The sequence below is a fragment of the Setaria italica genome, chromosome I (assembly GCF_000263155.2).
Source record: "Setaria italica strain Yugu1 chromosome I, Setaria_italica_v2.0, whole genome shotgun sequence".
Taxonomy (NCBI): Eukaryota; Viridiplantae; Streptophyta; class Magnoliopsida; order Poales; family Poaceae; genus Setaria; species Setaria italica.
Genome location: NC_028450.1, coordinates 37,745,069 through 37,760,221, shown reverse-complemented (window position 1 = coordinate 37,760,221; position 15,153 = coordinate 37,745,069). Strand labels below are relative to the sequence as shown.

Below are 15,153 nucleotides of genomic sequence, written 5' to 3'. Positions count from 1 at the left end.
GTTGGTTCATTATGCGTATATCCAGGCCGGTATGGGCAACTGCTGTTTTAAAATCAGGATCATCGGCGTGGATATGTGAGGGAGCATTGTCCTGCTGTATCCAAATTATCTCGTTGGCATCTTCTCGAGGCCAACGAATGCGTATAGCTTCAAGAAGTTTTGTGATCATATAAGATCTTATTGTTTGTCTATCAACCTTCATTGTCTTCGTGATAGGTGTGCCCCTAGGCCTATTGTCACTTCTTCTTTGTGCTGGTTCCTGAAAGTAGAACGATTCTTATGAGAATATAGTTGTATTGATTCTTAATCGAAACAAGAATAAAACATGGCCGAGAATGCTACCTCACGGACAAAAGGCCAACAGCCTAACTTGCCATCAAAATAACATCTACCTTCAACATCAAACCTAAGCTGTGTAATTCCAGAATAAAACATGACTTTATCAATGTTATTCTTGTTTTGCACTGTCCTGTGGAGGTCTTCTTCGTCTGGAGCCATGTACATCTTCTTATTCTTTCTTGTCCCATTGAACCACTTCTCATCTGTGTGGATTATATTTTTCATGTGTCTGAACATGGGATTAGTTGGCAGCGTACTTGGTTCTAGCATAGAGAGACACCACTGCAGCCTAGCCTTTTTATTTGCTTCCTTCAAATATGGCTTCAGTGAGTTGGAGTGTCGTCGTAGCAATCCTTGCCTGAATGCCCTATGCAGATTGCTTTTATGGACACCTAGAGCATTTGCAAGTGACCTTATAGTACCCCTTCTGCTTAGGGGAATATCTGGAACTCTAGAGACATCCACTTGAACTTTTTTACGGCCACAGTTCTTAGGTTTCAAACTCTGAACATCAACTGGTATGCCCTGTGCCCAACAATTTTTTGCTCTCTTCCATACACGTTGTATGGTACGTACACGGACATTGTACTTTTCAGCAATAATAGTTGTAGTGTTTCTTTTTAATTTTCCATTGTTACTGCTCCGAAGCAAATCTTCAAATATGTCTTGTCTTTGTCTTTCTGTCAAATTCCTCAATCTATGTGGGGCCTGATCATGATTTGCTTGGTCATCATCTACACCATCATGTGCTTGCTCATCCTCTTCAGCATCATGTGCTTGGGCATTGTCTTCGTCGTCATGTGTTTGCTGATTCTCTTCACCATCTGAGTCCGACAACTCCTCTTCATCAAAGGCGATGTCTACAGTTTCAGCATACATGCCAAACACCTCTATGAGGTCATCCAAGGCATCTTGTTGACCTGGATAAAAATAGAACTGATCAATACAAATCGTTTTGAACTTGGAGCTAATAAATGTGTTGTAGGACCTTTTTATTTGGACCACATGCTACACAGCTGCAGATATGCACACAATTAATAATTTTGCCTAGGATGTGCACAAATGCATTAAATATGATTCTTTTTAGCAAACATATGTGTATGCTCAAGTCACTAATTAGAAATAATCACCTTCAAAGGGATGGAAAACATTATGAACCGGTGCATCATCAAAGAGGCCAGGTAAGGCATCTGCTCCACCACTAAAGGCATTCTCACATGCTACAAAAAATAATTTCAGGTGACAAACATAAACACACCACTTTATTTGTGCTACTGAAATGAGCATTCTAAGATAGCCCTTTAATTGTAGAGAATTGATGTTCGTTAAATATCTTGAACTCCTAGAAATATTCACCTGCATGTACGCTTCCTTCTTGTTCATTTAAAGAAAATGGGCGGGCAGCTGTCAATTGCACTTGTGAGTTATCCACCCCTATGAAATGTACTCCCTGTCAGCACTGTTTATTTTGGACAAGATGCTAAAAAAGCATTTGGTATACCAAATTTTTTGTAGAAGCAACAAAACATATGGTGAGGTTAGATGCAACTCTTAGTAGATTAAAATTTTTTGCACTTCTATTGAATCCAGGAAATAACCTTAGGCTACACCACATTGAAATCCAATAGGAGTAAGGCATCAAATTACCTTCACAAAATCAGTTTAGGAGATAGAGAAAAGACAAACAGAATCCAAGCAAACTCATTTTAGGAGACAGGGAAGAGAGAGAAAAAGAACAAGAGTCATCATACTAAATTGCATGTTGAAGGAGGAGGGCAAGTAAAGAATCACCTCTTTTTATTTCGCTTGCACCAACTGCTTCCAAGGGATCATGGATACTCCTATCTTGTTCATTTGCAGGTGGCTCGTTGAGATCAGGCCCCTCATCTCCTTCCTCATCTAGAGTTGCATTCAAGTCAAGGGCCATGGCGAGTGAATGGTTTGGAGGAGTTGTGGGCAGTGAGGCAGTAGCTTTAGTAGCCCGGAAGTTAAATATGGCGCCTGAATGGCTATTTAAATTTGTTTGTGTTGCTTCTCTTAATTTTTGGCACTAAGTTTGGTTCCCGCCAGCTGTAAAATTATGTTTTGGTGAAATGTTTATTTGTTTAATGAAAGTTGTACAAGCAAAAGTAAGTGGAATGCACTGTGATATCTGCACATGTAATGATTGCAATTGTAGAGGTATGCATGTCATTTGGTGGTGGCCTTGGTACTCCCCCAAGAGACTAAAACGTCCTTTATATTGGGACAGAGGGAGTATGTAATCACAACTATATAAACCTTGATTTTGCTCTCTTCTCTTAAACGATATGGTAGTACTCTTGCTAATTTTTCAAAAAAAAATTATTCCGAATATGTGTGCGACAGTGTACAGTTTGCAAACTCCGCATGCATTCTCCTCAAATACTTTGCAAAGGAGGGGATGATAGGTTCCTTACGAAAAAAATGAGTGGCAGTTCTACCATAAGCTAAGATTTCCTATTATGCAAGTTCGGGTGCCATTGTATCTTCTTATCTCAATAGACACCCTAAGCACATGTAAATAGAATGGGAGTTATAACACCATTCTATCGAACATGGCATCACACGTGGTTGCAGTTGCAATAATAATATAGACATGAGACGACAATAAATGCTACGTACTCATTATTAATCTACCACTATACATTATTAATTAGAGCTCTATATCAATCTTCGAAGCAATGAAACATAGACATTACTTGAATCATGAAGCAGTTAAGAAAACAATTCGAAATAACATCAATGATGATGTCATATTTAGCAGCAATCATGCACTTTCGATTTGGAGCAAAGAGGCATCTATGAGTTAGAAGAGGTAAGTAAATGGGGCTACCTTATATCTCTTGAGCCTAGGGACTAAGTCGGCACTAGGTAGAGAAGTTTGAAAGAGAACATTAATAAGGGTTAAGAGGAGCAAGAGATTAAGGGTGTCAGTAAAGACTATAAATAAGATTATCAAGAAAAAGAATACTTGTATAAAGGATATACCGAATATTTTGATATACAATCGTGATCGCAAAGGCGACCTGTTGGTTGTTGTTAGTTGCTACTAATCTCCGTGTCCGTTTGTCACTACCTCTTTGTAGCAATTTTGACTGTGTTTTTTCTTGAAAACTGCTACAGCACACAATATTTGTATAGTATATTTCATGATAAATTTAATAATGTGAAGGTTTTAAGTGTTTATGACATTTTGCTTGAAAAAAACAAGCAGTCAAAATTGCTAAGTAAAAGGGTAGTGACAAGTAAACGGAAATAGAGGTTAGTACAATTTGAAATGACATTTTGACAAATCGGAGTGGCAGTATAGCCACGATTTTTGTTTCTCCGTGGCTGATGGCTTTGTGGGTGTTTGTTTAGCACCTATCACATCGGATATTTGATACTAATTAAGAGTATTAAACATAGACTAATTATAAAACTAATTGCACGGATGGAGTCTAATTCGCAAGATAAATCTATTAAGCCTAATTAATCCATGATTTGGCAATATGGTGCTACAGTAACTATTTACTAATGATGGATTAATTAGGTTTAATAGATTCGTCTCGTGACTTAGCACAATGTTCTGCAATTAGTTTTAAATTAGCTTATGTTTAGTCCTCTAATTAGCATCCAAACATCTGATACGACACTACTAAAATTTAGCACCCAGTATCCCAGCACCCTTTTGTCGCGTGGGTAGCAAAAATGACAGGGGTGGAAGCGTCAAGCCGGCAGATGCCTGGACGGAAGCGACAGAACAGTGGCATGATCGTTAGAAGCTGTGGGATCACGGGATCATTCATACGGGGCGAATTCCGTTCGACCCCTGCGCGGCCAGCAGGACGTCCGTAAATCGTATGGCCGCGCAGGCCTGATGCATACGCCGGGCTCAAATCCGCCGTCCGCTGCTTCCGGAAAGCCACCCATCTCGTGCGCACCGGCGGCTCGGAGCTGTGCGTTCGACGGCCCTGCCGTAGCCCGTAGGCCACGGTCCACGGAAACACGTCGGTTCTTTCTCTTGTGCACTAGCGCAGCGCAGAGTGACAGGCCCCGAACTGCGGCTGCTACTGGCTTTGGCTTGGCCGCGGTGGCTTTCGTCAGGGCGAAACCGGCCTTGGGATGGCACGGTCTTTTCGATCGTCGCGTGTTTGTTTATGCTTGGGATTGCTTGATTGATCGTGACTCCTTACTCCTTAGCCACTGCACCTTATCGCGTCGTGTCAGTGTTGGGTTTTGGCAAGCTTTGTTGATTGTTTACAGTGCCCGTCGACGCGGCGTGCTCGTGCGGTCCAGCCGTCGCCGCCGCCGCGGGGTGGGATTGGAAAGCGATACCTCTGCACTTCTGCAGTGGTGGAATCCAACTGGTGTTAACTATGCTTGGATGGCTAAGCATCTGCAACTCAGCAACTGCAGACTGGAAGCAATTCTTTTTCGTTCATAGCAGGGAGCTGGATCATGCGACAGAAACCAGGATTTTTGCTTCCCTCCGTTCACCCCATCTCTCTGAAGCGCGCGCGCGCACACACACACATGGGCCGTTGGGCCCAATCTTGACCGGGCTGGCTTCCGCTTCCTCCTCTTACCACAAAACATTGCTCTCAGCGCTTCGCAGTTTCACACACACACGCCGTGACGCGAACAAGGACACAACGTTGGTTCGCACTCATCATCATTTAAAAAAAAAAGAACGAAAACACATGATGTTGGTGTCACAACGACCGTTCCGTGCAAAAAGCTGACGAGACCGACGGATCGATGGATGCAACAGTGACACGCCATTATGCCGATCCCGCGAATCATCCCGTGCCCAACAGCTAGTCAAACCCCGGGTCCGCACCGGAACACCGCCGCCCGTGTCCCCGCGACCCCGCCCGACCTCGACGCCGATAGCTTCGCTTCGCCGCGCGAGTCTCCGGCGGCGAAATCTGCCATCCGTCGCGTGCGCTTTATCGGCGTGGCGCGTGTGCCCACCGGGTCAAAACCGTATCCCGCAGGCCGCGCCCAAACTCCCAAAGCGTCCTCGCTGCCCGCGGCGCCCGGCGATCGAGCGGACTCGACTCCGTCGGCGCCGGCCGAGGAGAGGTGGCCGCGCGCGAGACGATCGGAGGGAGGTTGGCGCGTCAATCGGGCCCGTCGCTGTAGAGCCGAGCGCGACGTGTCCCGTCTCGACAAGCCCCTGGGCATTGTGCGGTCAAAGACGTGAACAGCGCGTGGTGCCCGCGCACATGCGTGGACCTGGCCGGGTAGTCCGTCACCGTACTCCCCTCCTCGCTCGCACGTTTTCCCAAACCCCAGGGGGGGGGGGGGGGGGGGGGGGCGGTCCGTCGACGGCGCCGCGGGATCCGTGCACGGGCGAGGCCGACGCGCCTACTACTTGCCCAGCGGCGGCGGGTCTCGATCAGCAGGCAGCAGCCGCACGCGCGCGGCCGCCGACGAGAGGCCAGCCGGGAACAACGAGCTGCCCGACCGAGGACCGAGCCCGTCGTAGCTTCCGTCCTCGATCTCGTCACGCATGGAACAGCCGTACGCCCGGGGGCAATCAGGCAGGCAGGGGTCCGTGTTGGGCATGATTGTTCTCGGCAGGAGCAGGAGACTGTTCGGGGTTCCAGCAGAGTTTCCTGTGCGCCTGCAACGACAGACGACGCGCACTGTGCGTGGCGCATGAACAGCGCCCTGGAAAAGGATGTCAGCGGATCGGAGAACATGCACGGTGCAAAGTTCGGTGTGATCTTTGAATGAGGGGCAGGAATATCAATGAATTATATTCGCAGGATTTGTTACGTGTGCAACAGTATGCGCCTGCTGATGATGGACACGATGGACCATTGGATCGGACCTGCTTTGGACATGATGTTGGCAGTTGGCACGGTAGCTTTGGAGGGGAACTACATTGATTCCGGACGCGATCATCAACAGGAGCTGCGAACTCCCCCCATGCCTGAACGTGCGTGCACCAGAAAGAGAAAAGTTGCTATCCATCGATCCTCGTGCATTGTCACCGACTCACAGTACGACGTGTTCAGTTCATCAGGAATGCTGAAATGCACGCGAAGTTTAAGGGACGAATGGAAGCGCTGGCACCCCAAAACAAAAACATAGGACGGTCATCATATCAGTGGCGGTGCATGACATTGCCATGTCCTTGCTTCGAATTACGTGCTGCTGGAGCACCACTGCATCATCACACACAACACGTACACACACATTCAATCTCCTGACCACCCCTGTCGATCGATCTCGCGACGGCTCTGATCGACCGACCGGGTACACGTACGTACGTACGTCGAGGTACGGCTACTTCCGGGGACACGTACAGCGCGAACGCATGATTGGCTCCGTGTAGCGCAATCATGCGATGCGGCGCGCTCTCCCGGAAAGAGACATCGCAACTACCACGCCTGCCTGCCCAGCTGACACCTACGCGCAGCTGAGCTAGCTAGCTGATCGGCGCATGCACGCGCCAACTTGAGAGACGGAGACGGGGACGGGGACGGACTAGAAGCCCTCGCTGGGCTTGGCCACGTTGATGTAGTAGGGCGCCGCGGCGGCAGTAGTAGTAGTGGCGGCGGCGGCGGCAACGCTGGTGCCCTCGCCACCGCACCCCGCGGCGACGTCGGCCGCGCCGCCGTGGCACTCGCCGCGCTCCGCGGCGTCGGCCTCGTCCTTGGCCATCATCGTGGCCGCCAGGCTGCCGGCGGCTGCGGGGTCGACCGAGGGCAGCTTCGACAGCAGCGCCTCCAGGCTGCTCATCGACGGCACGATGTGCATCTGCGCCGCGGCGGCGGCGGCCGCCGCTGCCTGGCCGTAGGGGTCGTAGAGGTCCATCGGCGTCGGCACGAGCCCCGGCGGCCAGCCGCAGGCGGCGGCGGCGTCCGCGGGGCCGCCGATGACGGCCGCGCACCCGGCCGCCGGGAACGCGGCCGACGACGGGTGCGGCAGCAGCACCCCCGGGATGCTCTCCAGGTATCCGAACTTCCGGCGCAGCATCACCACGTAGCTCAGGTCCTCCGCCACCTGCGTGTTGGTGCAGCCCAGATCGACACGCGCAACAATTCGTCAGACCACATGACCGTGCGCACGTACACATTAGCGTGTACGTCTTGTCGTGCATGCATGCAAATGCAAAGCTGAGCTGAGCTGCTGGTACATTTGCGAAAATCATGCATGCACTGATGCACACCAAGTCACACACAGTGCGTCACGCGCTGCAGTGTTGTGGAGTGGGTGAGGAACAGTGTCAGGGTACCTTCTTCATGGAGCCAAGCTGCACGACGCCTTCTCTGACGGCGATGAGGGCAATGGTCTGCAAGAGAGATGGCGATAAAAGATGTGCATGGTCAGCTTTATTTGGCATGCTGATCGAGCTCCTATTTTTCAGTCATCAAATGGTACTCTTCATGTTTTAGCTACGGGCTCTACCTTGATACCAGACTGGAACTGCGCCTCCCATGTCCTCGGATGCTGCAAACCAACCGCACACAGACAAAGAAGCACCGGTGTTCACTAGTTATGTAACTAAGCGTTGGGTGACATGTTAATGTGTTGGCTAAAAGGAGACGCTTACAGAATCGGCAGGGTTGCTCCAGGATGAGACGAGGTTGATCTCGTTCTCCTGCTGCTGCTGGGCCTAGCTCCTGGAACACCCATTTGTGGCTGTGGTCGGCTGCCACTTTCCCTATCAACCTGCAACGCGAAACAAATGCATCACCAACGGGACCGCGATAAGTTAAGCTTGATGATTAGCATGAAATCAAAGCCGTTTATAATGAAAGCTGCGATTAGGTTGCGACACGACCGATGGACTAGCTAATAGCCGCAGCAAGCATGGTGTCGTGTCCTACCCTTCGCCGTAGTTGTAGATGTCGTGGGACATCTTGAAGAAGAGCTCGGGCTGCAGGCCCTGCTTGGCCTCCTGCGCGGCGGCACACTCCGTGTAGGCGGCGGCGGCGGCAGGGGCAGCTGCGCCCTCGTGGTCACAAGCAGAGGCCGCGAAGTTGCAGAACCCATCCTCCCATGCCAGGATCCTGGAATCGGTTGCACCCCCGAAAGGGATCACGTGCAAACAAACGCAAATTAACCCCTAAGAAATTGAAGAGGAATAAGAATAACTTGTCTCAGGCCGTACCAGTTCCTCCTGTTCCCTCTGGTCCGGTCGTAGATGCCGCCCTGGAGATCCCATCTGAACACACAGGGGATATAGAGATAAACAAACAAATCAGCACGAGAACCCAAACAAGACGCAGCGTCGATCGAGGACGACGAGAAGAAGCAAGAGCCAAGCGCAGATCGCATGCGAACGACGACGACGACGACTCACTTGGGGGGCGGGTAGTTCCTGGGGAGGATCCGCCAGAAGACGGCGTACACCCACTGCGCGTCGTCGTGGCCGCAGAGGCTGCGCAGCGTGTGCTGCAGCAGGTGCGTCACCGCCAGCGGGCTCAGCTGCTCCTCCATTCCACTTGCACCCAGCCAGCCAGCAAGCTCGATCGGCCTTGCCTTGAACCAGCTCTGACCGGAGACTTGTGGCCGATGGCTGAGCTGGGAACTACTAAAGAAGAAGCTCCAACCCTGATGTGTTGTGCCTCTTGTACGAGAAGGAGGCAGCTTGGCTTCCTTCACTGACCGGCGGTTATCATCATTGGCTCACTGCATGCTGGAGGGAGCTGCACTTGATTTCAAGCTGAAGAGGGGCTAGAATCTAGGGAGATGGATTGCTTGGAGATAGCTAGAGGAGCGAGAGGTGTTCGTGGAGGAGTTGAGTAGCTAGGCGTTTCCTTTTCTTGCTCGCTAGCTTCCACTTTTGATCGCTCTGCCATCAGCCGGTTTGTGACGTGCGAGGGCAGGCCACCAGTCCACCACCGGGGGAGCAAACCACACTTGCCCTGATTTATACAGCTACCACTACCATCTCTCTCTCTCTCTCTCTCTCTCTCTCTCTCTCTCTCTCTCTCTCTCTCTCTGAGTCGTCGTGCTACAGTGATCACTTTAATGAGGTGCAAGTGCTGGAACGCTGCTTCTCTCTTCCCACAAACTTAGGTATGGGACCATATGTCGCACGACTTTCTTCTTCTTTTTTTTCCAGAAATTCTGATCATTAGTAGTGGGGGATCATCCATCATCTATGAGCACAGATCCTCGCTGTCTCCTTGGTGCCCGCATCAGACCCAGATGGAGTCTTCGTAAAAGGAACCAATACTGGTGACTCCGTGATTGCCCGACGCGCCTGTCCTGACGACAGCGTTCGTAAGGATGAAATCAGTGCCATGTGGCAGAACCTGCACATTCATTCATTGTAATCATCTGGCAAATAATTCTAAAGCTTACCTGTCTCTTATCAGTACCTCGTTTCCTTTTACTTAGGATGTGTTAGGTTTGTAAAAAAGGAACCTTGTGAGTTTTGACCAAAATTATTTAAATTATATGTATGCTTAGTGTCTAAAAGTTGTAGCAATAGATTCATACTTCACATATCTTTAATATAATATTGATTTTATAAATATTGACAATGTATTCAAAGACAAACCGATGATCAAAGTTTGTTTCAAAATATTTTTTTTTCAAATGCTAATACGCCTTACATAAAGAAAAAGAGGGAGTATTTTGGAATATCCCGAAAACAAAGGGAAGGGGGCATTTAGATAAATGGAAATATGTGTTATGCACACACTACTAGGATTTGTATTGAACCACTTGGGTCATCCGACCACACTCTATCATCATTGGAAAATAAAAATTGTTTGCTGCCATGACAACAAAGGGATCACATCTAAAGGGTCGGCTGCTTGGTGGACCAGAGTATAGGTGAATTATTAAGGTACCAGCACCAACCAATTCAAATCAAAAACTTAAATTGATAGAAACTTTCTTATATTTTAACACTGCCCCTCCTGCATCCATCAAGATTCTACGTGCACTGACTTGTTGAACCAAAAGCTTGATTTGTTAAAAAAAAGTGCATAATAGACTTACAGTTTTTTTCGAGCCGACTTATAGTTAAACATGGCTATTGAAGAGTCTGAGGGAGAGGGGTCGTCTAGGGTGCGATTGGTTGCTAGTATCACCCCGGAACCGAGCTTCCTGCGTACAACCTCCGGATGATTGGTTACCTGGACCCCCTCCTGGGCCTGGCCCGCAGGGTGCAAAAGGTGCCCCAGAGCCTGGCTCCCGTGGTGCGGCCAAATTCATCGTTTCCCCGGAGCCAGGCTCCCTGGATGCAACGACGAGCGCTGGCGGTGCATCTGCTGTTGAAAATCTATGTACATGCATGCAACCAATCAGTATCTCCTTAGAGTCTGGTTGGAGGGATTCAGCAACCAATCATGGTGATGTTGCACGAGCTGAGCCTGGCTCCGGCAAGCCTGGTTCGCTGGTGCGAGTTTGGCTCGCCAGGGAAGGCAACCAATCACGCCCCTAAGGTCCTTCACAGATTTGGTCAAAGATCATGCTGTTTTGACTGCAGAAAACCGTGTTCTCGAGAGTGCCACGGTGGGGGTTAAGGGTGAGGTGAGGCCGAGAGCACATCACAGAGCATCGGTCCGGTCCACAGGGCACGCCTTGCGCAGGGAAGGGAAGACGTGCGACCACAGGCCATGGAGACAGGCGAGGAATTGGAGAGGTGCTCGAGGTCCTCCTCTGCTCCGGGGCAGAACGGGCAGGGTTCAGATTCCTTCAGCATTTAAGTGAACTCGCATGATTTTCACATGGGGACTTTTCATTTAGTAACATTTTATCCTGAAATTTTGCAGACCTGAAGCTTGAGTTGGCACTGGTCACCGTGACCAGTTTACAGTGGCACGCTTCTTCTCTGCATGCGTGAAGTTCGGACTCACTAAGGGGGCGTTTGGATACCAGGAGCTAAACTTTAGTCCTATCACATCGGATGTTCGGATACTAATTAGAAGGACTAAACATAAGCTAATTACAAAACTAATTGCAGAACCCCTAGACTAAATCGCGAGACGAATCTATTAAGCCTAATTAATCCATCACTAGCGAATAGTTACTGTAGCACCACATTGTCAAATCATGGACTAATTAGGCTTAATAGATTCGTCTCGCGATTTAGTCTAGAGGTTGTGTAATTAGTTTTGTAATTAGTCTAGGTTTAATACTCCTAATTAGTGTCCAAACATTTGATGTGACGGGAGCTAAAATTTAACCCCCTCCTCCCAAACATCCCCTAACTCACCTTTGCTTCCGAGGTCAAATGATGGAGATGGATCCGTCTCCATCCAGCACGCACCAGACGCTTGGATGGAATTGAAAGGCTCTGCTGGAACAGCATCATATCACCACAGAACGACATGGAGCTGTGCACAGGGGCACAGGCCCTACACTACACTACAAGTCTACACCTCACTCTCTCTATCCGAAGAGAGTGATCGAGACGACTGCGAAGCACATCTCAGAATTTTTTTTGCACAGATTCCACCACTCACATTCTTGAACCGTGCTAGTGCCTAGTAGTGTATCTGCGGCGCCAATGTGTGTGTGTGTGGCCCCGGAGATAAAGATGCAAGGTGTGCTGCCGCCTTGTGCTGTGTTGAGCAGGGAATGAGGGAATTGCCTGCTGCGGCCGCTGCTCCCCCTTGTTCTGACAAGCAGGACCGCCACTCCCTCGCAATAATATTGTTGTTTGGACCAAATCAGATCTGCAGAATCTGCGTGCACTGGGATGCAAGTCATGTAGGGGGAGTGAAAGCTGTCCATGTCCATGTGCATTGGAATGTAAAAGTCATTCAGGTACATGCTGTTTATTCCCCCTCAGTAAATTCAAACAAAAATGACATTTTTTCAGAAGAGAACAGTGAACGTTGAGGTACTGTGAAAAAAATCCCAGCAAATCAGAGCACCATCCTTTTGACCGACACGAGCACCTTGCATCCAATCCATGGGTCAATCACAGCAGAAGCCTACGAGTCCTAAGCTTGCATCATTGCATGCACGACGCTTTGCTGCAGCCTGCAGGCTTGAGCTCATCTCGATCTGGAATTGATGGCAAATGGGGCGCATCCTGCAAAGAGCTAATGATCAGCAAGGCCAGGGATGAGGGAACCGCGGAAAGCATGGCCAAGCATTGGTCGTCATCGACAAAGATGGCCACTAGTCCACCTTAATAATTCCTCCTGCCCTGCCTTACCTGTTGCTCATATGCATGGTTCCTGACGGAATTTTACTGGCTCTGGTTTTTTTCCCTAGCGTGCTAACTCACGGTACAATGGTAGAAAGTAACAATATTTTTTTCTAGCGTGCTAACTGAAGGTACAGTGGTAAATTATAATAATAAAATTAAATTCAAAGCAAAATTAGTCTCCAAACAGAAAATTGAATAGATTCAGGATAATTCCCATCGGGTGAAGGCACACTTATATGTTGATCAAATGGCTAAGATCGATTCGAGGGTGTGATAGTGGGTGATACAAGTAATAAGCTCACAATACACTTGTTTTGATTTTAAAAGTTTCATTCCTCATATCAAATAGTCCTCGTAGCTCCGTAGTACGGATTAGTAAGAAGCGAATTGTTGATACACGTCGCTTTTTTTTAAATATGTGTATCTACATACTTTTCTAAAGATATGAAAGCTCTATCACTCTCAGAATGATTCCAATTTTCATGATAGCTACCATGGACCAAACAGGGCATGGCTTCCACTTCCATGGAGTAAAAGTGTACGTGCAATCCTTCCGTATGGCTTTCAGTAGCCATCTGCCTGTCTACACCTTGAGAGGGACTAATGCTGAAAGAGTCCCAAAAAATTGCTGAAACAGTCATATGCATGCCTGGTACGGTGTTGCTCATGGATAGCATATATGGTGCCAAATGGAAGATCACATGCACTTGCTCAAAAAAATCACATGCATTTTTATTTTCCTTGTTACTACTTATCCCTTGACTGCTCTCCATCCATACGAATATGCATGGGAGGAATGCAGATGCTGTGAGAGTGAAAAAGGGGTGGGAGTGGTATGGGCTTGAGAGATGGCAATGGATAGTAGCCAAGATCACAAGGCACTGCCGACAATTTATATCCGGCATACCGTGCATGCACTTCTGAGTCTTCTCGATCAGTGTCGCCATTCCCTCCCCATGAGAAACCGGATGCAACAGTACTGACGAGGTCTCATGAAAGTTTTTGTATGCAAGCTACAACTGAACACGGAATAAAGAATTTTCTTTTTCTTTCTTTTTTTTAAAAAAAGGGTACAACTGAACATGCGCAAGATAGAGGCAAGGAGATATGGGTGTGGAGTAGGTGCAGTATTCGCAGTGTTGCAAATTTGCAACAAAAGCGTCCCTCTGTGGTCCCTTGGAGGAAATGTATCCTGATTTGTGTCTGAAGGCTACTTCATAGAGAACCTGATATTGTGGGATTCAAATTTCTGAACAAACTGAACATCACCAGGTCAGGGAAATGTGGATGTAGATTCTCAGCCGTCTTTTCGGTATTTTTATAATTTTTGAGATGAATGCGCCCTTCTCTTACGGAAATTGTTCGATTTCGTTAACGAAGCTTTTTTTTTTTGTGTTCATGTTTTTGCCCCACAAAAGCCTTTGAGATCATACTCACTGTTGTTCATCACGATGAGAATGGTCTCCGTAGATCTGCACTGCCAGTTGTTGGACTGTAACCAATCATCGAAAGGTTCTGTGCTGTGGTCGGACCAGAAAGGCAGACCTGTGACAAATTTAGGCCCAGATTCAAGGCTGTGTCGCTGCTACGTACGGCCAGAATCTGCGCCATTAATTTTGAACAAGGATCATGACTGTTAAGAATTCAGAAGCGTATTGTACGCCACTACATTTATTAGTGGTCCGTTATACCATCTATACATTTCTGTTTCACAAACTTCCTATAGTCGCTTATCTTAAAATTGGCACGAAATAAAGTTTTTTTTTTACGAGCAAGCACGAGGATGTGCTTATTGCAACGAAATGAAGACTATACAATGTTAGCAAGAAATTTAGCACCTGGAATACTAGTTTGCTGCTTTTCGAAAATTAAGACAAAAACACTAGCTTGCAAATGGGCATGAAAAAGACCTACTTGGTCAACATGACAAATCACTCGACAGATCGTCCCAACGGGCAGGTTGCGAAGGGTGCTAGCAGCTAGCATATTTGCATGCAGCCAATAGGCTAACAGATAAAACAACGTCGCCATGCATGACGCGGAACGAAAACTCCAAAAACGGTCACGTGACCATGGCTCCCACCCGTATCATTGCAGCCTGTGATTCGCGAATGGGGGGAATACGGTCACTCGATACACACCGACGCGTCCATGTAGCGACTAACAGGCGAAGAAAGTAACTCGATCATTCATATATCCTCTCTCCACTCCAAAGCAACAACACGCCCGACGTCGACCGTCGTCTGCCATGACAATTGACAGCCAAGGATCTCGCGCTTAATTTCTCGGCCCTGCACTTCACGGCCAGCGCCTGCCGCGCTTACCCGGGTCTGTTGCCGGCCAGGCCGGGCTGCCGGAGAGACCGGCCCGGAGGGAGTCAACAGTAAACGACGACGGCTACAACGCCGCATATCCGGAGGGGACCCGGCCGGATCCGCGCGACCGGCCGCCGTCCTTCTCCAAGGTTAAATTCTGCATCGCACGGCGCAATCCACACAGCAGCCGTATCCCTATCCAAACCGCGATGGTATCTCTACGCGTACGTGGACGCGATACGCAGCGTTCCTCCCGCACGTGAAGTGGCGGGCCCAGTTGTTCATCCATGAGACCATGGCCCATCGATCCATCCCCGGCTGCACTCATCAATGTGGCAACGACACAGCACGCATAATGGA

General features: G+C 48.6%; 1 protein-coding gene across 1 annotated transcript; it reads right to left on the bottom strand.

Moving 5' to 3' along the window:
- Nucleotides 1–6,429: 6,429 nt before the first annotated feature.
- On the bottom strand, nt 6,430–9,218 carry LOC101756395. The gene is made up of 7 exons (XM_012844090.3): nt 8,663–9,218; nt 8,471–8,524; nt 8,187–8,369; nt 7,910–8,028; nt 7,765–7,806; nt 7,592–7,648; nt 6,430–7,359 (listed from the first exon to the last, which is right to left on the bottom strand). Exons 1-7 carry the CDS (start codon nt 8,797–8,799, stop codon nt 6,782–6,784), a joined length of 1,170 nt encoding a protein of 389 aa, XP_012699544.2. The 5' UTR covers nt 8,800–9,218; the 3' UTR covers nt 6,430–6,781.
- Nucleotides 9,219–15,153: the final 5,935 nt, after the last annotated feature.

Bases quoted from the DNA above. Each gene is read 5' to 3' on its own strand.
- LOC101756395 (XM_012844090.3), bottom strand. From the start codon at position 8,799: ATGGAGGAGCAGCTGAGCCCGCTGGCGGTGACGCACCTGCTGCAGCAC. The intron at 7,807-7,909 runs GTAAGCGTCTCC...GTTGGTTTGCAG, and splicing joins GGAGCAACCCTGCCGATTCT to CATCCGAGGACATGGGAGGC. The intron at 7,360-7,591 runs GTACCCTGACAC...ACCAACACGCAG, and splicing joins AGCTTGGCTCCATGAAGAAG to GTGGCGGAGGACCTGAGCTA.